This window comes from Nansenia antarctica, assembly GCF_963989245.1.
Source record: "Nansenia antarctica genome assembly, chromosome: 5".
Taxonomy (NCBI): Eukaryota; Metazoa; Chordata; class Actinopteri; order Argentiniformes; family Microstomatidae; genus Nansenia; species Nansenia antarctica.
Window position 1 is genome coordinate 38,952,612 of NC_137690.1, and position 25,474 is coordinate 38,978,085.

The 25,474-nt window shown below is 46.1% G+C and overlaps 2 protein-coding genes across 2 annotated transcripts in view; one reads left to right on the forward strand and one right to left on the reverse strand.

Annotated features, from left to right (window-relative positions):
• The window catches only part of herc1 (HECT and RLD domain containing E3 ubiquitin protein ligase family member 1), a 215,688-nt gene extending 205,352 nt beyond the window's left edge, over window positions 1-10,336 (forward strand). Inside the window, exons 80-82 of the mRNA XM_080532022.1 lie at window positions 8,254-8,406; window positions 8,753-9,058; window positions 9,488-10,336. Coding sequence (XP_080388148.1) covers window positions 8,254-8,406; window positions 8,753-9,058; window positions 9,488-9,673 — 645 coding nt within the window. The 3' untranslated portion in view covers window positions 9,674-10,336. The remainder of the gene's footprint in view (window positions 1-8,253; window positions 8,407-8,752; window positions 9,059-9,487) is intronic.
• A 101-nt stretch (window positions 10,337-10,437) lies between these two features.
• Window positions 10,438-25,474, reverse strand: part of LOC308157664 (uncharacterized protein) — a 42,762-nt gene continuing 27,725 nt past the window's right edge. Inside the window, exons 4-5 of the mRNA XM_080531267.1 lie at window positions 20,833-20,959; window positions 10,438-13,466 (exon numbers count right to left, since the gene is read on the reverse strand). Of these exons, the coding sequence (XP_080387393.1) occupies window positions 13,011-13,466; window positions 20,833-20,959 (583 nt within the window). The 3' untranslated portion in view covers window positions 10,438-13,010. The remainder of the gene's footprint in view (window positions 13,467-20,832; window positions 20,960-25,474) is intronic.

The following is a 25,474-nucleotide window of genomic DNA, read 5'->3' on the forward strand; positions in this document are numbered from 1 at the left end:
CTATGATAACACGTCTATGATAACACGTCTATGATAACACGTCTATGACAACACGTCTATGATAACACATCTATGATAACACGTCTATGATAACACCTCTATGATAACACATCTATGATTACATGGCGGGACACACCGCACTTGTAGCCGAAAATCCCACCGGGTGGTCTTAAACACTTGTTTGTCAGGACCACTTTGACAAGACTTGTTTTTTCAGGAGGAGAAACTATGGAGATATGGCTCCCAGATATTCAACCGTAGGTCAACCACCACACACACTGTTTCCCTTTGTCTGCTGACAGCCCCCCTCGCTCCCACCCGCCCTCCTCTCCCCCCCACCCGCCCTCCTCTCCCCCCAGCCCTCAGTGATACTGATACAATGGCCAGCCCCCACCCCACCCTCCCAATGGGCTCATCCGTCTACATCCCACACAGTCAGTCAATCCTAAAGCCCCCCTCCTATTCAAACGTCCTCGCGTAACCCCTACACAAGCAAGCGCACACACACGCACACACACGCACACACACACACACACACACACACACAGCCCCAGCCCTGTACTGTAGCAGACAGCCCTGTTGATACAGCACATCCTGTCTGGTGGCTTGGCCTGACTCCCAGCCTTGTAGGGGGGAGGGAGGGGGGAGGGCGGGGGGGGGTGGGCGGGCGTAGGAAGAGGGGGGACTGCATCTGCTGCTTTGGCATGGTCACCATTGAGGAAAAGGCAGAGACACAGGAGAGGAGGGGGGTGAGAGACAGGACAGGAGAGGAGAGAAGAGGAGAGGGGGAGAGAGAGACAGGACAGGAGAGGGGGAGAGGAGAGGAGAGAGACAGGAGAGGAGAGGAGGGGAGGGGAGAGAGACAGGAGAGGAGAGGAGAGGGGGAAAGAAGAGGGAGAGGAGGGGAGAGAGACAGGAGTGGAGAGGAGTGGAGAGGAGTGGAGAGGAGAGGAGGAGAGAGAGACAGGAGAGGAGAGAGACAGGAGAGGAGAGGAGGAAAGGAGAGAGACAGGAGAGGAGGGAGACAGGAGAGGAGGGAGACAGGAGAGGAGAGAGACAGAAGAGGAGAGGAGAGAGACAGAAGAGGAGAGGAGTGGATAGGAGAGACAGGAGAGGAGAGAGACAGGAGAGGAGGGTGACAGGAGAAGACGGAGACAGGAGAGGAGAGAAAGGAGGGAGACAGGAGAGGAGGGAGACAGGACAGGAGAGGAGAGAGACAGGAGAGGAGAGAGACAGAAGAGGAGTGGAGAGGAGAGAGACAGAAGAGGAGAGGAGTGGATAGGAGAGACAGGACAGGAGAGGAGAGGAGTGAGACAGGAGAGGAGAGGCGGGGGTGGTCTCCTGTCTCTCCTCGGTTGCCTGTGGTCTATAGAAGGGAGTGAGAGAGAAGGTGGCAGCATAGCGTGTGAGGAATGCACAGTCATGTGAAGAAATTACGACACCACATGAAATATGTAGTTCTTTTTTGAGATGGACATATCAATATTTGATCTTCTTTCAAACAATATCTCTACATGAAGGTGATGTAATTGAACCAAAAAACAATGAAAATGTAACTTTGTTATAATTTATTGAACAAAAAATTAACCAAGATCCCACTTCCTACAGAGGAAACAGTTAGGACACCCTATGCCCTAATAACCTCAATTCAACCGTTCCTATATCTGTCTACCAGTCTGACATCGACCGGGAGAACGTTTCTCCCACTCCTCCATGCAGAATTCTTTCAGCTGTGTGATATTAAAGGGGTGTCTTGTATGCACAGCTCGTTTCAAATCACCTCAAAGCATCTTAATAGGATTAAGGTCTAGGCTTTGACTTGGGCCATTCCAGAACTCTCCATTTCTTTCTTTCAAGCCATTCCTCTGTGGATTGACTGGAATGTTTTGGGTCATTGTCATGTTGTCATGGTCCACATCCACTTCTGCTTCAGGTTTTGGACAGATAGTCTCACATTTTCCTCAAGCAACCCTCTGATACAATAAAGAATTCATAGTGGATTCTATGACGGTGAGCTGGCCAGGTCCTTCTGCAGCAAAGCAGCCCCAAACCCTTTTCCACCCCCATGCTTCACAGTTGGCATGAGGTTCTTGTGCTCAAATGCTGTCTTTGGTTTGAGTTCTGTTACTGTGCCCAAATAATTCAATGTTGGGTTCATCTGTCCAAAGTACATAGTTCCAGAAGGGTGGTTGTCTAGTCTAGGTGTTCTAGAAGGGTGGTTGTTTACTCTAGGTGTTCCAGAAGGGAGGTTGTCTAGTCTAGGTGTTCCAGAAGGGAGGTTGTCTAGTCTAGGTGTTCTAGAAGGGAGGTTGTCTAGTCCAGCGTTTCTCAACCGGGGTGCCGCGGCACACTGGGGCGCCGCCTGGCGTCTTCAGGGGTGCCGTCAAATAATTATATATTCTGACGTTCATATGAATGAATGAATAAATCTATAAATAAATAAATGCAATACATCATCAAAATCTGTCTCGCGCGCCCCTTTCCCATGTCACAATGTCAATACCGGGTTCAGTGTGTCTGCAATTAGCCTGCATTGTTTTTTCATTTACCGCGCAAAGACATTTTCGAGAGCAATGAACAAGCAAACAAGCAGAATCATGGAACATGACAAACTGACAACAGATCATCCATCACAAGCTAGCAAGGATGCTGAATATTTTGTTCGGATGAAAAGTCACCATAGCTGTCCAGAACAGGTAATGATGAAGTGCGCCAAAGTTTCTGATAAAGCGTTGGAGGCTAGCTACCTCGTAGCCGAAATTATTGCTAAGGCGAAGAAGCCAAACACTATAGCCGAGTCCGTAATATTGCCAGCATGCACAGCAATAGTTAATAACATGCTAGGCCCACAAGCTGCAAAAGAGATAGCAAAGGTCCTGCTGTCTGACTGTACAATTGGAAGGCAAATCAATGACATGTAAAAGGGTCCTATCCTATGTTCCCCGCTCCCGAAAAAGGGTACGATCGGGCAGGGCAGTCTCGCTCGCTGGCAGGGTGTGGAGGTGGTTGTTCTATATGGATGATCGGTGACATTATTCTCTCGTCCGACTTCGGAAGCTAAGCAGGGTTGGAAAGTTCGGGAAATAACGCACGGTTTCGTTTTCATGCAATGAATTTAATACATCCAGACAAGGATGCGCGCAGCGGGAGAGAGACGCATTTTCTGGCTTAATAACTCTGCATCCCCGGTGTTTACGTTGAATGGACTGGATAGGTGTTTCCAATCAAATGTGGGAATATGGAAATGAATGTGTTCCATAAATTCCCGCGTTTGTTCGGTCACTGTGTCATGTTTATACAGCACGGTTACGTGCCTGATGCCTTTGATGCACACTTGCCTTTTTCACTCCCTCCTCTCTCTCTCAATAATAATAATAATAATACAACTTTTATTTGTATCAATAGCCGCTGAGTGTGTGTGTGTGTGTGTGTGTGTGTGTGTGTGTGTGTGTGTGTGTGTGTGTATGGGGCTGTCTGGGTGATGCAGTGTCGTTTTTGAATAGCTATATTTTAGACTGGGGTGCCTTGAGATTTTATCGACTTTTGAAGGGTGCCGTGACTGAAAAAAGGTTGAGAAACGCTGGTCTAGTCTAGGTGTTCCAGAAGGGTGGTTGTCTAGTCTAGGTGTTCTAGAAGGGTGGTTGTCTAGTCTAGGTGTTCTAGAAGGGTGGTTGTCTAGTCTAGGTGTTTTCTGGCAAACTTTAGTCTGGCCATGATGGGCTTTTTCGTGATGGGGTGGAATGGATGATTTCTAATTGTTTGGAGATCTTTTTAAATCCCTTCCCAGACTCATACACATCTACAACCTTCTTTCTCTTTATTCTCAGAGATCTCTTTTGATCTCACTTCACTAATCAAGAGCAAACCAAACTAAATGTCTGAGGTTTAAATTAAAAAGACATGCTCCTCCAAAACCCTCTCTAACGATGTTCTAATCATTTGCACCTGATGTGGTGCACTTGATTCTAGGGATGCACGATATGCATTTTTTTCCAACCGATACCGATACCGATGTTTACCCGCTTCTCGTGGCCGATAACCGATATGATAACCGATATGAGAACAGATATAATTTCACAGTTGATAACCTGTAGTTCATGCACACCTGAAGGTAAGAAAGGCTATGTAGTGAGCAAAGATTGATGATTTAATATTCCATAGTGATCTCACCAAATCTAACTTACATCACTATTGTTAACACAACAAAGAGAACACTTCTGACTCTTCAAATGTTCATTTATTATTTCCTCTAACAAACAGAATCTGTTATAGACAGTGCACAATGCTTTTTTTAGCCAAGATCTGGCCTCCTTTTATGAAAACAAAAAAGGCTCACCTAAGAGTAATTAGATCAAAAAAAGTGTCAAAAATAAAGTGCATCTTGTCTATCCCTGTAAATTGAAAATGCATAAATAAAATATCAAAAAATAAATAAATAAAGTGCATCAGTCAATACAAAAATAAAGACTTTTAAAGAACCAAAAGTTGTATAGAACTTTTACAGAAACTAGTGCCAAATGGCTGCTTAGTCTGCAGATAAACAGAATGACACAAGGCACATAGTAGGCTACACTAGTATGCTTAATAAAGCAACTGAAAAGGGCTGGGCTCTCGTATGCGAGTGGTGTAGTCCATATATGCATTGTGCGCATATTATGTGCATATACGACACGCGTGAAGCATTTCTGCGACACGCGTTTCTGTTAACTGTTTTCGTTCCCTCATCGCTGTATTCAATGCCAAAATCATATTCCTTCCATACAGCGTGCTTGCAATGGTGAATCTTAAGGTGACTTATGAGATTCGTTGTGTTGTAACTCGTAGACCTTTGCCCTCCTCTCCGAACTTTTGTCGAACATGTATTGCAAATTGCAAACGCACTATCTGCCTCAGAAACTCTGAAGAATGTCCACACCGGGGAAGACATGTTTCGCTCTCGTCTATACACTGCGTGGCTGTACGCAGGCGCAGCAGCATGAGCGCGGAAACCGGAACCAGAAATATTTCCGGCTTCATATTATCGGCTCTATATCGGCTAAAATGTAATAAAACCGATAAATATTTAATAACATTAATTTCCCATTATCGGGCCGATAAATATCGGTGCCGATAATATCGTGCATCCCTACTTGATTCTAATTGTAGCCATTTTAAGTAGTAATAAATGTGGGGGTGTCCTAACTTTTTCCTCACAAGAACATTGCATTTCTATTAATTACATAATTATGAATTACATTTTACAATTACTTTGTTTAGTTACATTACCTACGACACTTTAAATGAATGTGCAATAACACCAGTGGCGGCTGGCCGATAGAGGGCGCTGGGGCGCCGCCCCCACCTTCACTTCCTAGTTGCGATTTGTAAAAGTTATTTTTTTAAATAAACATTGTTTATTCACAAAATGCGGCTGATATTCTGTCGGCGCCTATCAGCATTCATTAAAAATCCTCCAATACAATAAACATTTTATCTGTGTGTGTGTGTAAAATTCACTGTTAAAATACATAGGGGGAGGAGTCGGGTCGCCGATCGAATGCAAGTCTATCGCAGGCCAAATACTTTTCGCTTACACGTGAGCTGTAGCAGCGCTCCAATTGGCTGTCTCTATTTCTCGGCCGGGGCGCAAAAAGTTGCGTCCTGAATATCCGGTTGTAATAGCAGACAATGCATCATGCTGAGGACTTCCGACTTCCGGACTTCCGGGCTTCCGGAGTATTTTAAATGAACATTCGTAATGTCTGTCTCTGATGTTCATGGTCAATTAAATCAGCCTATTTTGTGCAACTAATAATGTTCCCGCTAATGGGTTAACCGAGCAGCCTCGCACCTAACGTGCAAGCACCTAGCTTCGAACTATTCATAGCAATATGCGCAGGGCAAAAATTATCTATTGCCTCTAAAATCACCACGAACAGAACGGCGGAGGTACGGGTAAACAGGGCTCATGTTGGTGTCCTCAAAGGTAAGAGCTGTTTTTCTTTAACTCAACTGATAGCATTACCTTGCTGTTGTTGTTTACCGAATGCTCCATTTGACTGTCACACTGTGATTGTACTTGTGTAAACAGTTAATGAGTAACGTTAGCCGGTTTTGTGCGTGTCCTCTCATAGGCCTACTTCAGTGGTGTAGTCTAGTTTTTTCTAGCGGGTATACTGTGATTTTTCCCTCCCAGCCTCATATCGTTCATAAACATACATCTGCGCTCCCTGTCTAACGTTATATATATATAACATGACATGTTATAAGGCTGATCTGTGCATGATATTGCTGCATTCTGACATATTTCATGTCGCATCTCCCCCCTTTGATGGATTATGAGCTATAGTCAGTCGCAATGGTCCAAAATTCAAGTGCTTCGTAACACAGGCGGGGTGAATTTCATGAATGAAAGTGAAAGTTCTGTCACAAAACGCTGTTACGTATCCTCACACATGTTTAAGTGGGTATTGCGTGGGTAAAGTGAAATTACGTCTTTGTTTTGAGCGCCAGTGCGCGTTTTATGCGCGTGCACGCGAAAAAATAAGAGGACCCCCCCGCCACTAATGTGAAAAATCCTGGAGGAAACACTGCTGTGCCCCACCCAAAAAAATTTGCACCAGCCGCCACTGAATAACACTATGTGCAATATGACAACCCTCGGGTACATAAGGTTCAGAGATAGGAAATGTTAGGATATGTATAGCATAGCATAGAGTACAGCACAGTGTTTTATTTGTATAGTATAGTATAGTGGATAGTGTACATAGCCTTTATTTATGTAAACCAGCTCTTTTCCCTTCTTGTTTTTAGTTTTTTTTCCTAGCACCAGGGGAGCCCCCCCTCCCAAATTTCGTTGTATGGTACCTGTACTATATCAATGACAATAAAGACCATTCATTCATTCATTCATTCATTCATTCATTCATTCATTCATTCATCATTACCTCCCTCTCAATGTTTTTTAAATGAATATCAAATGTCCATATGTTGAAAAAGACAAAGGTTTTAAAGGAATGTCCGTTCTTTTTCACACGACTGTGTGTGAGGCCGTGTGGTTCTGGGTGGTGGTCTGTCTGGACGGAGAGTGTTGTTAGGGTCAGGCGGTAGTTAGGTAATACAGTACACTGTGTTAAACACCGGGGGATTTGACAATAGCAAAAGTGTCCGTTTCAATACCGTCATAAAACCCTTTGTGCTGTGAAAGGTGCTTATACATAATAATATATACATAATAAAGCCCTTCAGAGTGTTTGTCCTGCACCGCTCTCTGCGTGGCTGAAGACGCTATGACAGCGATGACAGAACGTGTTGTAAACAATGTCATTTGTCAATTAAATAACCTGCCAAAAAAGACTGTCACAATCGTGTGTCACGTGAACACTTCTCCTCAAAAGCCAGAATTTAAAAAAACGGAAAGCAGGGTTCCCACGGGTCCTTGAAATCCTTGAAAGTTTGTGAATTTGCAAAAAAAAATCAAGGTCTTAAAAGTTTTTGAAAATAGACATGGGTCATTGAAAGTGCTTGAATTCCTCTCTCTCTCTCTCTCTCTCTCTCTCTCTCTCTAAAAATAAATATATATATATTCAAAAAATGTTTACTTAGCTCGTCAACTAGTAAATAAGTCTCTGTAATGCTTAACTTTACACATATTTCACAATATATTGTTTTGCTGTGCTGTGGTAGAGAAGGCAAGAGACCATCTAGTGTTCACACATTCAAGCCTCTCTTTTTAATTGTTGTCTGTGAGCGGATAGTTAAAAACCTATTATATAAATTCTCATCTAGATCTGTCTCAAACTATGCCATGTTGGGTCCTTGAATTTGAGGGAATTGAGTCTTGAAAGTCCTTGAAAAGTGCTTGAATGTGATGTTTCATAAGGTGTGGGAACCCTGATTAAATAACCTGCCAAAAAACACCATCACATTTTGGGTTCCTGCCCAAATCCGAGCCCTACAATGTGATTCTGAATCCCACGGTAGTACTGTATACGGCGGTAACATTTGGGGACAGTTCAACAGTATCAAAAATGGGATTTTACCGCCCAACCCTTGTGTTTGACATGGTGTGTGTGTCTGTTGTTTGAGACAGTAGACCACCTTATTGATGCTAGAGTCTCTGAATGTTTTACTGTGTGTATGTCTCTGTGTTGGTCTCACCTTTGGATGTTCAACTGACCCTGCGTGTGTGTGTGTGTGTGTGTGTGTGTGTGTGTGTGTGTGTGTGTGTGTGTGTGTGTGTGTGTGTGTGTGTGTGTGTGTGTGTGTGTGTAGATGATCCCTCTGGACTCCTTCGTGGGGCAGAGTGCTGACGGCAGGATGGTTCCCATCATCCCCGGGGGCAGCAGCGTCCCCCTCTCCTTCTCCAACAGGAGGGAGTACGTCGACCGAGCCATACACTACCGCCTGCACGAGGCCGACCGCCAGGTAACACACACACACACACACACACACACACACACACACACACCATACACACACACACACACCATACACACACACACACACCATACACACACACCATACACACCCACACACACCATACACTACCGTCTGCACGAAGCTGACCGCCAGGTAACACACACACACACACACACACACACACACACCATACACACCCACACACACCCACACACTGAGCTGTTTTTAGAAATACATACTGGATTTACAAACACAATGTTGGATTTATATTCTCCCCTTTCCTAACCCCCCCCCCCCCCCCTCCCCTCCCCTCCCCCCTCCCCTCCCCTCCCCTCCCCCCTCCCTCCCCCAGGTGGCGGCGGTGCGGGAGGGCATGTCGTGGATCGTTCCAGTGCCGTTACTCTCCCTGCTGACGGCCCGGCAGCTGGAGCAGATGGTGTGCGGCATGCCGGAGATCTGCTGCGAGGTGCTGAGGAAGGTGGTCCGCTACCGGGAAGTGGACGAGCAGCACCCCCTGGTCCAGTGGTTCTGGGCCACGCTGGGGGAGTTCTCCAATGAGGAGCGGGTCCTGTTTATGCGCTTCGTGTCGGGGCGGTCCCGCCTGCCCGCCAACACAGCCGACATCTCCCAGAGGTTCCAGATCATGAAGGTGGACCGGGTGAGAGGAGACACACACACACACACACACACACACACACACACACACATATATATATACACACACACACACACACACATGGTTTGGTACCCAATTATTTACCCTCCTGATTCTACTTACCAACTTGATTTAACCAAGGCAACTTGGGGTTCACTTATTTTTGCACCTGCACTCATTTCTTTATGATTTAGTTTTCCTACTACACGCATGATTCTCTCTAAACCAACATATAGAACTGGTCAAATAAACCTGATATGTCAGATAAACACTGTAGCAGAGTGTTAGGTACTCCAGACTGTAGCAGTGTTAGGTAGCAGAGTGTTAGGTAGCAGAGTGTTAGGTAGCAGAGTGTTAGGTAGCAGAGTGTTAGGTAGCAGAGTGTATGTTGTGAAGACTCACTCCCCCCCGTGTGTGTGTCTACCCCCCCAGCCGTACGACAGCCTGCCCACCTCCCAGACGTGCTTCTTCCAGCTGCGTCTGCCTCCATACTCCAGCCAGGCCGTCATGGCCGAGCGCCTCCGCTACGCCATCAACAACTGCCGCTCCATCGACATGGACAACTACATGCTGTCACGCAACGTGGACAACGCAGAGGGCTCCGACACGGACTACTGACCACGTGGGACGAGACACACGATCAAACACACACACACACACACACACACACACACACCACCCCCAGGAGAGACTGGGCCTGGTCATAGACTTTGTCCTCTTACATCAACAACAAAAAACTACACACAACAGGAAACCCAGAGGTGCATCATCATCATCATCATCATCATCGTCATCATCATCATCATCATCACCAAAATGACATAGGAACTCGGGAGCTGAAGAGGCATCCACTTTTTAATGCATTCTATTGAACGTACTCGACCGCAAAACACAAACACAATGGATTGTTCACCTGTTCTTTTTTTCTTTTTTTTTACCTTGAGGTTTATTAGCAATTTTAAAATGGCAATCAACACGAGCAGTGTGTTAGCGGATATACTGGTCCTGTTTCCATTGCTCCATCTTATTTTCAGGGGTTCTTTCTGCATGGAGATATGTTTATTTTGTTTTTGGAAATGTGTATAGAATATTCAACCCAGTGAAAAAGGAAGAAAAAAAAAAGGAGAAAAAAATAATAATATTGTACATTGTGTATAATGCTTCATTATTAGAAAAATGTTTTACATAAATATCCATATTTATTTTGTTTTAATTTTTAAATTGCCTATGCCGAGTTTCCTAAAGCAGAAAAAACCTACAATAAATGCTTCTGAATTGAGACTTCGTTGGAATGGTTTATCACAATATAAAACCCCTCAAATGAGAAAATAGGAATAGATACTGTAGTAGTATAAAGATTAGTCAGATCACTTGCTTGCAGAGAACAAATATCACGTTTATTTACAAGTATAAAATGTCACAAAGGCCACCTTTTAGTGGGGAAATTAACCTTAAACATTATCCAGAATATTTACAAACTCCTTTCATAATCAGACACTGAATTGTTAAGCGCTTCTTGATTCTCCATTTTGAGGCGCACTCCTCGTCTTGTGTAGGATGACGTTGGCAAGATGAGCTCATCCTTACAGTTTTCTCGATTGCTTTAGTACATTTCTTGAAACAGTATTCAACTTTTCCAAACACACTGCCAAAACACCACAGTTCTTTTGCAAACTGCACTACAAATCTCAAAACTTCACAAACGCATCAGTGCATCCAAACAGAATCTTTTGTCATTTAATGAAAAGTTCAACCATTATTGTTATAATGACGCACTAAATAGTGACGATGACCGTCAATATGCATTGCATTTCATTTGAAAACAAAGGCGAAGAAATAAGAATTTCACTCAGCAGAAAAGCTTTCTACTATATAGGATAATTTATGGAAGCACTGTGCCTGGCAGGGAATATGACTGCTAATCAACACTTACTCCATTCATGTGTTTCGAAAATGTTACTGTTCTCATTCATGTCATAGCTGTGGCCACGTGAACTGAAATGGTGTTCAAAGCAATCGAGGAAAAACTGGAGTTTGAACACAAGAAGTGGCAAGTGTTACTAGATATCTGGTTTGTAATGTCCCTCTTAGGGGAGTACTCTGTAGTCCCTGTAATTCCTCTTGTAACTCCAGTATAGGCAACGTGAAATGTTTGACAGACTGTCTGCAGTTGAACAGGAACCAAAGTCTCTATCAGTCATAGTGAACTAGAAACTGAAGTATCAGTCAGTAGTGAACTACAAACTGAAGTATCAGTCAGTAGTGAACTACAAACTGAAGTATCAGTCAGTAGTGAACTACAAACTGAAGTATCAGTCAGTAGTGAACTACAAACTGAAGTATATCATCCCGTTGTATTCCCTCGCCCGTTGTTATCCATGTCGTCTTTTCCGACCGGTTGGGACTATTTTTCATAGAGTTGTTGTCTATGCTAGCTGGCAACGTTGAAGAAAATGTAAGAAACCCTGACGGAAAAACAGGAATTCTGTTTAGTTTTTTTTCGAGCTCCGATAGGTGTAAGCAATGATTCTACCGAGCCTATCAGAAGACAAGTTGGAATGATTCTAACAAGCCTATCAGAAGACAAGTTGGAATGATTCTACCGAGCCTATCAGAAGACAAGTTGGAATGATTCTAACAAGCCTATCAGAAGACAAGTTGATTCTACCGAGCCTATCAGAAGACGTGTGTGTGTGTGTGTGTGTGTGTGTGTGTGTGTGTGTGTGTGTGTGTGTGTGTGTGTGTGTGTGTGTGTGTGTGTGTGTGGGCTGGGGCTGGGGGTTGTTTCTGGATAGGGCCTATCACTAACGTCGTTCATTAGCTCTCGTTAGATGGTCACTGTCTGGAACGTGTCTTTCCCAGTGTTTCTCGAAAACTGCCAGGCCCTGCCATGTTTCTAACCAGTCGTTCAAGAACAGTCAGTTGACACAGATTTTAGTCAGTTCTCAGGTGTTTGTTGTACTTGAGGTCCTCCAAAAAGGAAGGTTCTCTGGGTCCAGGCGATTTGAGAACCCACTGGGCCCGGTTGTTCAAAACCTTTCATCTGGATCAGAATGATCCTGATTTATTTTTCGCTATCCAGGATCAGATCTTATCTGACTGATTTTGAGTCGTGTATATGATCAGCCAGATCTGATCCTGGATAGCAAAAAAAAGAATCTGGATCATTTGGATCATAAAGTTTTGAACCAACCGGGCCCTGGTGTAACCTCTATCTGTATCTGTCTCTAGCCTTGACTTGGTGTCAACCTGAGGTAGAGGAACCTAATCAACCACCTTGCTAGAGGCTGGTGGACGAAGTAACAGTCGTAGTGTTGAACTCTCAGAGCTACCGTGGATATTACAAAAACACACATTCTCAGACATGTCGGAATAACAATGTTCCCAAATCCCATCAGGATATTCCTGCTACATCCCTTCCTGTCCCCCAGATGTCATGTATACAAGGGAAGAATTCAACCTATGAGAAGACCTCACCAAGACAGAAACCTCACCAGCGACATCCAACATCCTCAACCTATCCTCAACCTATCTCCACACGTTCCCCAACGTGACCACACTCAGGGTCTAGAAGATATTTGTGTCCATCTCAAGTCCAACCATTTCTGTTTCGATTCTCTCTGTCTCTCTCCCGTGATCACAGACCAAGGTTTAGTCTAGTCTTCGACAGCTGAAACATGTCCCATGCAGATCCACACTCTGGCCTCCTGTCAGTGTCTCTTACTGCATGTCAACAGGAACGAGACCCACATGATCTTCTCTTGGTGAACCTTTGAACTCTGCAGTGTGTGTGCGCCAATCAGGGCCCAGTATGGAGAGCTCCAGCCCTGCCCTTGTGCTTTGTGACATAGGGCCTTACCCACCCTGTCCCTGGATCAGCTGTCTGCCCTCCACATCACCCGTCGCTGCATGGAACATGCTAGTAAACACTGATCTGAGTCCAGTCCCTCCCCCATTAGGACCAGCTGCAGTCCCTGCTCCGGCCCGTGGAGGGTCTGGGGGTGATGAGGCTCTCCTTGGCCCTCAGCAGTCTCTCCAGACAGGGGGAGCTGATCTTGCCTTGGAGGGGTCCTCGTCTAGAGGGGCCACAGTGGTGGTGGTGGTGGTGGTGGTGGTAGGGGGGGACCGTCTGGGGGTCAGTGCTGGAGGAGACAGCATTGTCCTGGGTCACGTCCAGATGGTGGTGGGGAGGCGGAGGCGGAGGTGGAGGGGGGCAGGGGGCTGGTCGCTCCGGGGGGGGCTGTTCCAGAGTCTTGGGGGAGCACGTGGGGGAGGTGTGCAGCCATTGGAGGTGTGTGGAGGAGGAGGAGGAGGAGGAGGGGGGGTGTCTCAGGGCCCTGTCCCCTTCAGGGAGGCCCGCGGGGGGCCGAGAGTCCGGGGAGCCTGGGGGGGGAGCGGTAGTGTGGTACTGCTATGGAGGGAGAGAGAGAGAGAAGAAGAGAAGGTTAGAACGGTGTCCCTCTGGCCAGAATGTTATAACAATGTGTTTTTTGGACACACAACACAGTTTCCTGTGCCTTCCCTGAGAAATAACAGTCATGTGTGTGTTATCTGCGATTAATGACCTACAGTTAAGGACACTTATTTGTGCATTTGTCACTTGATGAGCTGTCATTCTCTCTAATACCAAGATATGTGGGTGGGAGTGGAGAGCCGTCTAGTCTAGTACACATTGACAATAACAGCATTGTCTTTTCCCTTCTCTGTCTTTACCAGGGGAGGCTGGCGGAGGTGGAACTCGGAGGACGGAGGCCTTGGGCTTGTTGCGACGCGTGGAATTCCTTGTTGCGTTCCATGTGTAACAACGCCCCTGCTAGCCTGGCCTGACCCCTACCTGTCTGTCCTCCCTGACCCCTACCTGTCTCTCCTCCCAGACACCTACCTGTCTGTCCTCCCAGACCCCTACCTGTCTGTCCTCCCAGACCCCTACCTGTCTGTCCTCCCAGACCCCTACCTGTCTGTCTGTCCTCCCAGACCCCTACCTGTCTGTCCTCCCTGACCCCTACCTGTCTCTCCGCCCTGACCCCTACCTGTCTGTCCTCCCTGACCCCTACATGTCTGTCCTCCCTGACCCCTACCTGTCTGTCTGTCCTCCCTGACCCCTACCTGTCTGTCCTCCCTGACCCCTACCTGTCTGTCTGTCCTCCCAGACCCCTACCTGTCTGTCGGTCCTCCCTGACCCCTACCTGTCTCTCCTCCCTGAGGAGGGACCTGTCCGTCCGTCCTCCCTCCCTGACCCCTACCTGTCTGTCCTCCCTCCCTGACTCCTACCTGTCTCTCCTCCCTGACCCCTACCTGTCTGTCCTCCCAGACCCCTACCTGTCTGTCCTCCCTGACCCCTACCTGTCTGTCTGTCCTCCCAGATCCCTACCTGTCTGTCCTCCCGGACCCCTACCTGTCTCTCCTCCCTGACCCCTACCTGTCTCTCCTCCCTGACCCCTACCTGTCTGTCCTCCCAGACATTCCTCTCCTCATTGTTCTGACTGAACATGAGACCCGTAGAATTCCTGTCTGTGGTAAACACACGTAGGCTGGAACCCCTTCCTCACACACACCTCCTTCCTCACACACACCTCCTTCCTCACACACACGTCCTTCCTCACACACACCTCCTTCCTCACACACACCTCCTTCCTCACACACACGTCCTTCCTCACACACACGTCCTTCCTCACACACACGTCCTTCCTCACACACACGTCCTTCCTCACACGCACCTCCTTCCTCACACACACCTCCTTCCTCACACACACGTCCTTCCTCACACACACCTCCTTCCTCACACACACGTCCTTCCTCACACACACCTCCTTCCTCACACGCACGTCCTTCCTCACACACACGTTCTTCCTCACACACACGTCCTTCCTCACACACACGTCCTTCCTCACACACACGTCCTTCCTCACACACACGTTCTTCCTCACACACACCTCCTTCCTCACACACACGTTCTGCCGTCTGGGAGGATAAGAGATCGAGAGGTTTCCGAGGCCTCCTTTACACACGCTATTGTTTTTTTCATTTTTTTATTTTATGAGTCTAGCGTCTCATCAGGGGACCCGTGTAATTTGTTTGTTTTTTGACATACACATTATCTACAAGGTTTACACGTTTTAAAATAAAAAAAAATATTATTATTTTTACACATTATAAAAGTATATATGTTACGGTACATGTGGGTGTGACTTGGTACATGCTGGCATGTCTAACCTTAACCCTACCCCTAACCTTAACCTTAACCCTAACCTTAACCCTAGCACCCTAGCACCCTAGCACCTAACCCTAACCCTAGTTTTCCCACATGTACCGTAACATATATACTTTATACTTATACCATTCTCACAGAGACCTGGCTCAATGACACCATCTTGGACTCGGCTGTCGGGCTGGAAGGAAGGACTTTACACCGTGCGGACAGGACGCTGCTTAGTGAGAAGACGCGCGGAGGCGGCCTCATTATATCTACGAAGGACAGCTGGTGCTTAAACACAAAAACTGTAAGTAGCCACTGCTCCCCAGACCTGGAATACTTGACTGTTAAATGCCGACCCACATACCTCCCGAGGGAATTCAACACAGTGTACATTACATGTGTTTACATACCGCCTAGCGCGGTTGGTAGCTTAGCATTGGCGCGGCTACATGACGTCATCAGTAGTGGACTGAGCGCGGATCCTCAAGCCGTACACATCATCGCGGGAGATTTCAATCATGCTGACCTGAAGGTAGTACTACCGAAGTTCTATCAGCATGTTAAATGTGCAACAAGAGGAGAAAATACACTGGATAAGGTATACACCAACATCAAGCTTGCTTACAAGGCTAGACCGCTAGCTCATCTAGGCATGTCTGACCATGTGTCAATCCTCCTGATCCCAGCCTACACTCCCATGAGGAAAAGTGCTCCCATCACCACTAAGACTGTCAGAACCTGGCCAGCAGGGTCCGCTCCACTGCAGATCTGCCTGAATGACACCTCATGGCAGGAATATGAGCATGAGGACCTGGAACAGTTCACGTCGTCGGTTCTGAACCACATAGTGAACTGCACCAACTCAGCCACCGTGGACAAACGGGTCCGGGTCTACCCCAACACGAAGCCATGGATGACTGGGAAGGTCCAAAAACTGCTCAACGAGAGGGACAACGCCTTCTCAGGGAAGGGCACACTGCTGTACAGCACCACCAGGGCTAACCTAAAGCGCGGCATCCGGGAGGCCAAGGCAGACCACAGAGAGAAGATTGAGGAATGCTTCCTGAGCAACGACTCCAGGCGGGTGTGGCAGGGGGTTCGGCACATGACAAACTTCAGAGCCAACAGGCTCACAGCCGCGGAGGACGACCCCCTGCTGGCGGAAAAGCTGAACTCCTTCTACGCCCGGTTCGACGAGGGGCGAACGGAGGTAACCACAACACAAACACCACTCTCTCCAGCTCTCAGCAGCCTCACCCTCACAGAGCATGAAGTGAGACCCGTGCTGAAGGCGGTGGACCCCAGGAAACCCTCAGGGCCGGATGGCGTCCTGGGACGGGTGCTGAGGGACTGCGCCGACCAGCTGGCCGGGGTTTTCACCAACATCTTCAACCAGTCCCTGTCCCAGGCCACCATCCCACTCTGCCTGAAAACCTCAACTATCATCCCAGTCCCGAAGAAAAGCACGGTGAGCTGCCTAAACGACTACCGCCCGGTGGCACTCACACCAATCATCATGAAGTGCTTCGAGAAACTAGTCCGGGCCCACATAGTCACACGCCTCCCGCCCAACCTGGATCCATACCAGTTCGCCTACAGAGCCCACAGGTCCACAGAGGACGCCATCGCGACGACTCTCCACTCCACTCTATCCCACCTGGAGAGGGGAAACAGCTACGCGAGACTGCTCTTTGTGGACTTCAGCTCTGCCTTCAACACCATCCTTCCAGACAGGCTAGTGACCAAACTACTAGACCTGGGACTATCACGCTCTATATGTGCATGGATCAAGGATTTCCTGTCTGACCGCCCCCAGAGGGTGCGGGTGGGCTCCCACACCTCCACAGCCCTCAGACTCAGCACTGGGTCCCCCCAGGGCTGTGTGCTAAGCCCCATCCTCTACAACCTCTACACCTACGACTTCACCCCCGTCCACCCCAGCAACTCCATCGTAAAGTTTGCAGACGACACCACCGTGGTGGGCTGCATCTCGGGGGGGGACGAGGCGGCGTACAGGGATGAGGTAGAGCAGCTGAGCAAGCTGTGCAAGGTTAACAACCTGCTGCTGAACCAGTCAAAGACCCAGGAAATCATCGTGGACTTCAGGAGGAAAAAATCTGAGGTCCAGCCCCTGCTCGTCGATGGAGGGAGCGTGGAGAGAGTCTCAACCCTCCGATTCCTGGGGGTGCACATACAGGATGACCTGTCCTGGAAGATCAACACAGCAGTCATCATCAAGAAGGCACAACAGCGGCTCTTCTTCCTGAGAGTCCTCAGGAAAGACCACATCGGACAGGAGATGCTGGTGACCTTCTACCGCTGCGCAGTGGAGAGCATCCTCACCTACTGCATCTGCATCTGGTTCTCCAGCTGCACAGCCGCAGAGAGGAATGCGCTACAGAGAGTCGTGAGATCGGCCCAGAAGATCACCGGCGCCCCCCTCCCCTCTCTGGAAGGGCTGTACAACACACGCTGCCTCAGGAAGGCCTCCAAGATCTCCAGAGACCCATCCCACCCTGGGTACGAACACTTTGCTCGGCTGCCCTCGAACAGGCGGTTCAGGACCATGTTCGCAAGGACAAACAGACTGAAGCTCAGCTTCTACCCCAGGGCCATCCAGGCCCTGAACACAGCAAAGACCTAGGTTCTAGGCCCTGGACAATCTAGACAAATTGATGGCAGCTACTAGATTGAAATCAAGTGTAATACTGAAACACAACTGTGTACATTGATTGATTGAAAACCTTTATTGTCCCCAATGGGGAAATGTTGTTGTCAAACAGCTCAGTTAGGGCAGAAAACATTCAATACAGAAAACAGAAAAACATTCAATAAAATACATAAAACAGTGGAGGCTCAATAAGTAAAAAGTTCCAAAAGTTCCAGCTCCAGGTCTCCCCCACCCTGCAGGGCCTGGTTGTAGAGTCGGAGTGCAGCTGGAACAAAGGACTGTCCAAATCTTTTTGTACTTTGACGGGGGAGAACAAATCTGTGGCTGAACTTGCTCCTCATCCCTGCCAGCTCGCAGTACATCGGGTGGGAGGGATTGGCCAGCATGGCCGCCAGTTTTTTCCCCATCCTCTGTTCTGCCACCACCTCTAGGCTGTCCAGCCCGGTCCCCACCACAGAGCTGGCCTTCTTCACCAGTTTGTTTAGCTTCGCAGCATCCCTGGCACAGATGTTTCCACCCCAGCAGGCCACGAAGAACGAAGAACGAAGAACAGAACGCTGGCAACCACCGACTGATAAAACATTTGCAGCAGCTTGTTGCAGACACCGAAAGACCTCAGCCTTCTCAGGAAAAACTGTCTGCTCTGCCCTTTCCTGAGAAGAGCCTCGGTGTTGTCAGTCCAGTCCAGTTTGTTATTAATTTGTACTCCCAGGTACCTGTAGGAGTCCACCCTCTCGACTTCCACCCCCTTGATGGTGATGGGGGCTGGGGTCCTTCTCTTCCTCCTAAAATCCACCACCAACTCCTTTGTTTTGCTGGTGTTAAGCAAAAGGAAGTTGGTGTCGCACCACTGCACGAAGCTCTCCACCAGGGCCCTGTACTCCTCATCCCTGTCGTCTGTGATGTAACCGACGATAGAGGAGTCATCCGAAAACTTCTGCAGGTGGCACTGGTCGGAGCTAAACTGGAAGTCGGAGGTATAGAGGGTGAAGAGAAAGGGTGACAGAACAGTTCCCTGGGGGGCACCGGTGTTGCACACCACCACCTCAGACTGACAGCCCTGCAGTCTCACATACTGACGCCTGTCTGTGAGGTAGTTGTGGATCCAAGCCGTCAGGGAGTCCTCCACACACATCACTGCTAGTTTGTCAGCCAGCAGTGATGGCTTGATAGTGTTAAATGCACTGGAGAAGTCGAAGAACATGGTCCTCACCATGCTCTGTGGCCTCTCCAGGTGTGTGTAGGCCCTGTGCAGCATGTAAATGATGGCATCCTCCACCCCCATGCTCTCCTGGTATGCAAACTGCCGGGGGTCCAGGAAGTCCTTCACCTGGGGCTTAAGGTGTTGCAGCACTAGCCTCTCCAGGATCTTCATGACCTGTGGTGTCAGGGCGACAGGTCTGTAGTCGTTTGGGGTGCTGGGCCGTCCCTTCTTTGGCACTGGGACGATGCAAGAGGTCTTCCAGAGCTGTGGCACCCTCCTCAGTCTTAGAGATAGACTGAAGAGATGTTGGAATGTGTCCGCCAGCTCTCCAGCACACACCTTCAGAACCCTGGGGTTGATGTTGTCTGGACCTCTGGACTTGTTCACATTCACCCTGGAGAGCTGCCTTCTCACCTGCTCAGATGTTATAAAGCTGTGAGTACCGGTGTCTCCAGGTGTGAAGCATGCTCCCTGGCTCCTGGTGTTGGTAAGGGGAGGCAGTTGCTGCTGGGGTGCTGCTGGGGTGTCAGGGGGAGTGGGGGCTACTGTTGCCAGGGGTGCGGTACATTGGAGAGGGGAGGAGAGGGTCGGGGGCTGTGGGGGGTGACAGGGGGATGGGGGGGGTGACAGGGTCGGGGGCTGTGACAGGGTCGGGGGCTGTGACAGGGTCGGGGGCTGTGGGGGGTGACAGGGGGATGGTTGGTCAAACCTGTTAAAGAAGCAGTTCAGGTCATCCGCCTGCTCTCGGGTCCCCTCCACCACAGTATGTGGCTGCTTGTGGCCCGTGATCTTCTTGAAGCCCTTCCACACCTCCTTGGAGCTGTGGGCCTCTAGCCCGCCCTCCAATTTCCTCCTGTATTCCTCTTTGGCTGCTCTCAGCTCCTTCTTCACCTCCTTCTGAGTGGCCCTGGCTCCCTCAGTGTCCCCTGCCTTAAACAGCCTCCTCTTCCTTTTCAGAAGGTTCTTGATGTTCCCATTTATCCACGGCTTGTTGTTAGGAAAGCACCGTACCTTTTTAATGGGGACGATGCTCTCCTCGCAGAACTTGATATAGTCTGTGACACAGTCTAGCAGACCATCTATGTCCTCCCCGTGGACTCTCTGGAACATCCCCCAGTCGGTTGTTTCAAACCTGCAAACTACGACACTTTAAATGAATGTGCAATAACACTATGTGCAATATGACAACCCTAGGGTACATAAGGTTCAGAGAATAGGAAATGTTAGAATAGGTATAGCATAGCATAGAGTACAGCACAGTGTTTTATTTGTATAGTATAGTGGATAGTGTACATAGCCTTTATTTATGTAAACCAGCTCTTTTCCCTTCTTTTTTTTTTTCTTCTTTTTTTCCTAGCACCAGGGGAGCCCCCCCTCCCAAATTTCGTTGTTTGGTACCTGTACTATATCAATGACAATAAAGACCATTCATTCATTCATTCATTCATTCATGGGGAGGTGTGTCCAAACTGTTGACTGGTACTGTATATTATACAATTTAATTAGGGTCATTTCAGTCCTTTATGGTGTATTTGGTATTATTTCTGGTGTACATGCTTTCATGTTTTCATTTTAACTGATAAAGACTGGCAATGGTTTCCATACCCCCACTAACAGCGTCAAGCCTGTGACATGTCTTCGTTAGCGGTGGTGTGTGAGTGTGTAGACAGTGTAACCTGTATCCAACCCTGGACACGGACCAGTACCTTGTGTCTCTTAGCTGTCAGAGTTCTGGACTCCCCCTGGCTGGTGGTGGTGTCGGTGGGTCGGACCTGGGGGAACCAGCTCTGGAGCATCTCTTCCATCTTCACCAGAATGCTGATGTAGCGTCCGCTGGAAACACACAAAACAACGGACGCAGGGGTTTGGAGAGAGGCCGTCGAAAACACGTAAAACACGACGTCACACTGTATTGTGTTGTAATAAAACACACGCTGACAATATGGGAAAAACAGAAAACACAGAAACAGGGGGAAGGGGGGGGTGGCAGGAGAAGGGGAGATGGTTAGGGGTAGGGAAGGTTGTATCATAGTGTATTGATACTATTGATACTATTGTATCATAGTGTATTGTATCATATTGTATTGTATCATAGTGTATTGTATCATATTGTATTGTATCATACTGTATTGTATCATATTGTATTGTATCATAGTATATTGTATCATAGTGTATTGTATTGTATCATAGTGTATTGTATCATATTGTATTGTATCATATTGTATTGTATCATAGTGTATTGTATCATAGTGTATTGTATTGTATCATACTGTATTGTATCATATTGTATTGTATCATAGTGTATTGTATCATATTGTATCATAGTGTATTGTATCATAGTGTATTGTATCATACTGTATTGTATCATACTGTATTGTATCATAGTCACACTATGATACAATACATTATGTCATAGTGTATTGTATCATAGTGTATTGTATCATAGTGTATTCCCAGCTAGCAGGGAATGTTCCCACAACATTGGCTAACATTCCCTACAAGTTCTGCTAATGTTTTAAAGAAAACGTTTACATCTAATGTTCAAAGAGCATTTTAAGGATGTTTACCATTTCAAATAATGTTCCTATAACGTTAAATGTTAACAAAGTAAGAAAGTTTTAGGTGCAACATTCTGAGGATGTTTTGGGGACATTGTTTAGGTAGCAGATTATAGAATGTTCTTTTATCAAATGTTCCCACAATGTTACACGATAACAAAGGAAGGACATTTTCAAAGCAACATTCGGATAATGTTTTCAGGATGTTATTGATGCCTCAGATTACAAAACGTTTTTTCTAGAATGTTCCTGTAATGTGATATGTAAACAAAGGAAGAACGTTTTACCTGCAACATTCCATGGATGTTTTGGGGACGTTGTTTAGGTAACAGATTATAGAATGTTCTTTTATCAAATGTTCCCACAATGTTACACGATAACAAAGGAAGGACATTTTCAAAGCAACATTTGGTTAATGTTTTCAGGATGTTATTGATGCCTCAGATCACAAAACGTTTTTTCTAGAATGTTCCTGTAATGTGATATGTAAACAAAGGAAGAACGTTTTACCTGCAACATTCCATGGATGTTTTGGGGACATTGTTTAGGTAACAGATTATAGAATGTTCTTTTATAAAATGTTCCCACAATGTTACACGATAACAAAGGAAGGACATTTTCAAAGCAACATTTGGATAATGTTTTCAGGATGTTATTGATGCCTCAGATCACTAAACGTTTTTTCTAGAATGTTCCTGTAATGTGATATGTAAACAAAGGAAGGACGTTTTACCTGCAATATTCCATGGATGTTTTGGGGACATTGTTTAGGTAACAGATTATAGAATGTTCTTTTACAAAATGTTCTCACAATGTTACATGATAATGTTACACGATAACGCAAAATTTACTTCCGGATCCACACTGTTGCGCTCTATACAAATGAGCATGTCATTTATTATGTAATAAGAAACGCATAGATAGCATATTGAAATAGGTTTTCTTAACCCTTGTGTGATGTTCACTTTTTGGACCCTTTCGTACTGTTCGGGTCCAGTTGACCCGGGACATCATTGGGGTTTTAAAAGCACTTGCCCTGACACGGTGCTCCTAGTCCCACGGGTGACCCGTACAAGGGGGTATACTCAGGGTGCAAGACACCCTTTGCAAGCCCCAAAATAGCCCATAATATTAAAGGGCGCCTCCTGTGGGCACAAACAGGTACTGTACCCAATAATGCACAATTGGTACTGTGTACACATTCAAAAGTGCATATCTTTTGTTCTGGTGGATCTGGGGGGGCTGCCCTTTGGAGAGGCTGGAGCAGAGGATGCTTAGTAACAAAGTGTCAGACCCCTGGGAACAGGTGGGGGCGAACAACAGCATGATGAGTAGTAGCGTTTTTATGCACATGATGCCCCTAACTTTGAAAATGCAAAATCCACTATAATAAAGACCTGGGTGTCATAAATCATACTTATCTAGGAAAAATTTTAATGAAACAATGTTTTCATTGCTGTTTATTATTTTGAATTTATATTCTCAATTGACTTTCACATGCATCTAATTATAATCAACCCAGCTAGCAATTTTTGGTTCTAAAAATGTTCAAAGAATGTTACCTAGAACGTTCTCGTAATGTTTTCAGCGGGAAGTTTTCTTTAAGGTCCCAGAATGTTCTAGGAAAAGTTCTCGAAAAACATTTTTAAAATGTTGTGTGATAACCTTCTTAAAATGTTAAGTGACAACATTGCTGGAACATTATGCCCTAATGTTCTTGAAAACGTTTTCAGCTGGAAGTTTTCTTCAAGTTCCCAGAATGTTCTAGGATAACGTTCTCTAAAAACATTTTTTAAATGTTGTGTGATAACCTTCTTAAAATGTTAAGTGACAACATTGCTGGAACATTATGCCCTAATGTTCTTGAAAACGTTTTCAGCGGGCAGTTTTCTTCAAGTTCCCAGAATGTTCTAGGATAACGTTCTCTAAAAACATTTTTAAAATGTTGTGTGATAACCTTCTTAAAATGTTAAGTGACAGCATTGCTAGAACATTATGCCCTAATGTTCTTGAAAACGTTTTCAGTGGGAAGTTCCCAGAATGATTTAGGATAATGTTCGGTAATAACCTTCTTAAAATGTGAGTTGACAATATTGCTAGAACATTACACCTTATGTTCTCAAAACATTTTCAGCTTAAGTTTTTTGTTTGTTCCCAGAATGTTTTAGGATAACGTGCTCTAAAAACCATTCTAAAAACGTTTGCTTATAACCTTAAAATGTTTACTGAAAACCCTGTTAAAACATTATGCCCAAACATTCAGAAAATGTTTTTGGGATGTTATTAAAAATTCAAGTTTCAGACTTGCACCAATAACCGAGGAGGCTGAGGACGTGGCAGACCAATCAAACGACTCTGATTAGATTTCACGCCTGACTGAGATGTTCAGTTCACCTCCGTGGTCGGGCACAGGTAGACGGTTTTATTTGAAGACAGCACAAGGGAACGGGACACTGTGGATTAAACGGTAAGGTTACAATAACTGTTTTTAATTGATTAACGTTACTTTGTATGGATACCTTTACTTTCTTGACCACAAACTAACCTTTAATGCGAATAACGTCGAGCGTGTGTGTTGTCAGACAAATTGGTGAACGTTCAGATTTTACCAGCCACTCAATAGATTAACGTCATTGTTGTTGGTTTTTTGGCTGGTGAGTGAAGCAAATCTACCAGCCCAAAAGTTTGGGACAGGTTTGGGAGCTAACTAGCTAGCTAGCAAGCTATAGCAATCTATCTAGCAAGCTATAGCAATCTAGCTAGCACAATTACTAGCATTCTACATGTCTATTTTACATGGATATTACTTGGTTATTTCCAGTAATTACTGCATAATTAACGGCCTGTAATTTAAAGGGCTACCAAAAAGACTTCTGATGAATCCGAAACGATTCTGATTTTAAATACTATTTTTGTTATAATGCAGGTGGATAATACAGGTGGACCATCCATGACTGAGGACAGTGATACAGGTGGACCATCTGTGACTGAGGACAGAGTTCAGAGTAAGGATGTGTCCAGGGATGATGTTTAAGAATGTGTCCAGGTGCAGCAGCAGCACTTGAGGGGAGCAGAAGCCCCACACTGTTCGAGGACTAAATCAAGAACTACAACACTTTGGGAATGCCTGTCTGTCATGAGGATATGTACTGTCAGAGATATGTACTGTTGCAGTGATGATAGGTTCTGACTTCCATGTTTTCAGTATGTAGAGTATATGATGTTTTGCTTTTTTTTTAAAAATATGTTCTCAAATGAAGCTGTCTCACCTCTGTTGTTAATGTTAATAAATAATGATACATTATGTTGAAAGACTTGAATATTGATGTTATCAAACTTTTACATGTGTTAATACATTTAGCTAAAAACATTTTAAGAATGTTTGGGCATAATGTTTTAACAGGGTTTTCAGTAAACATTTTAAGAAGGTTATAAGCAAACGTTTTTAGAATGGTTTTTAGAGCACGTTATCCTAAAACATTCTGGGAACAAACAAAAAATTTAAGCTGAAAATGTTTTGAGAACACAAGGTGTAATGTTCTAGCAATATTGTCAACTCACATTTTAAGAAGGTTATTACCAAACATTTGTAGAATGTTTTTTGAGAACATTATCCTAAAACATTCTGGGAACTTAAAGAAAACTTCCCGCTGAAAACGTTTTCAAGAACATTAGTGTCACAGCTCCGCCCCTGGCTCATCAGCCGTCTATCAGTGGTGCCAGGTGTGGCCGATTAAGACCGCGACTGGCTCCTACTTAAGCTCTGCTCCTGCTTCCAGTCAACGCCAGA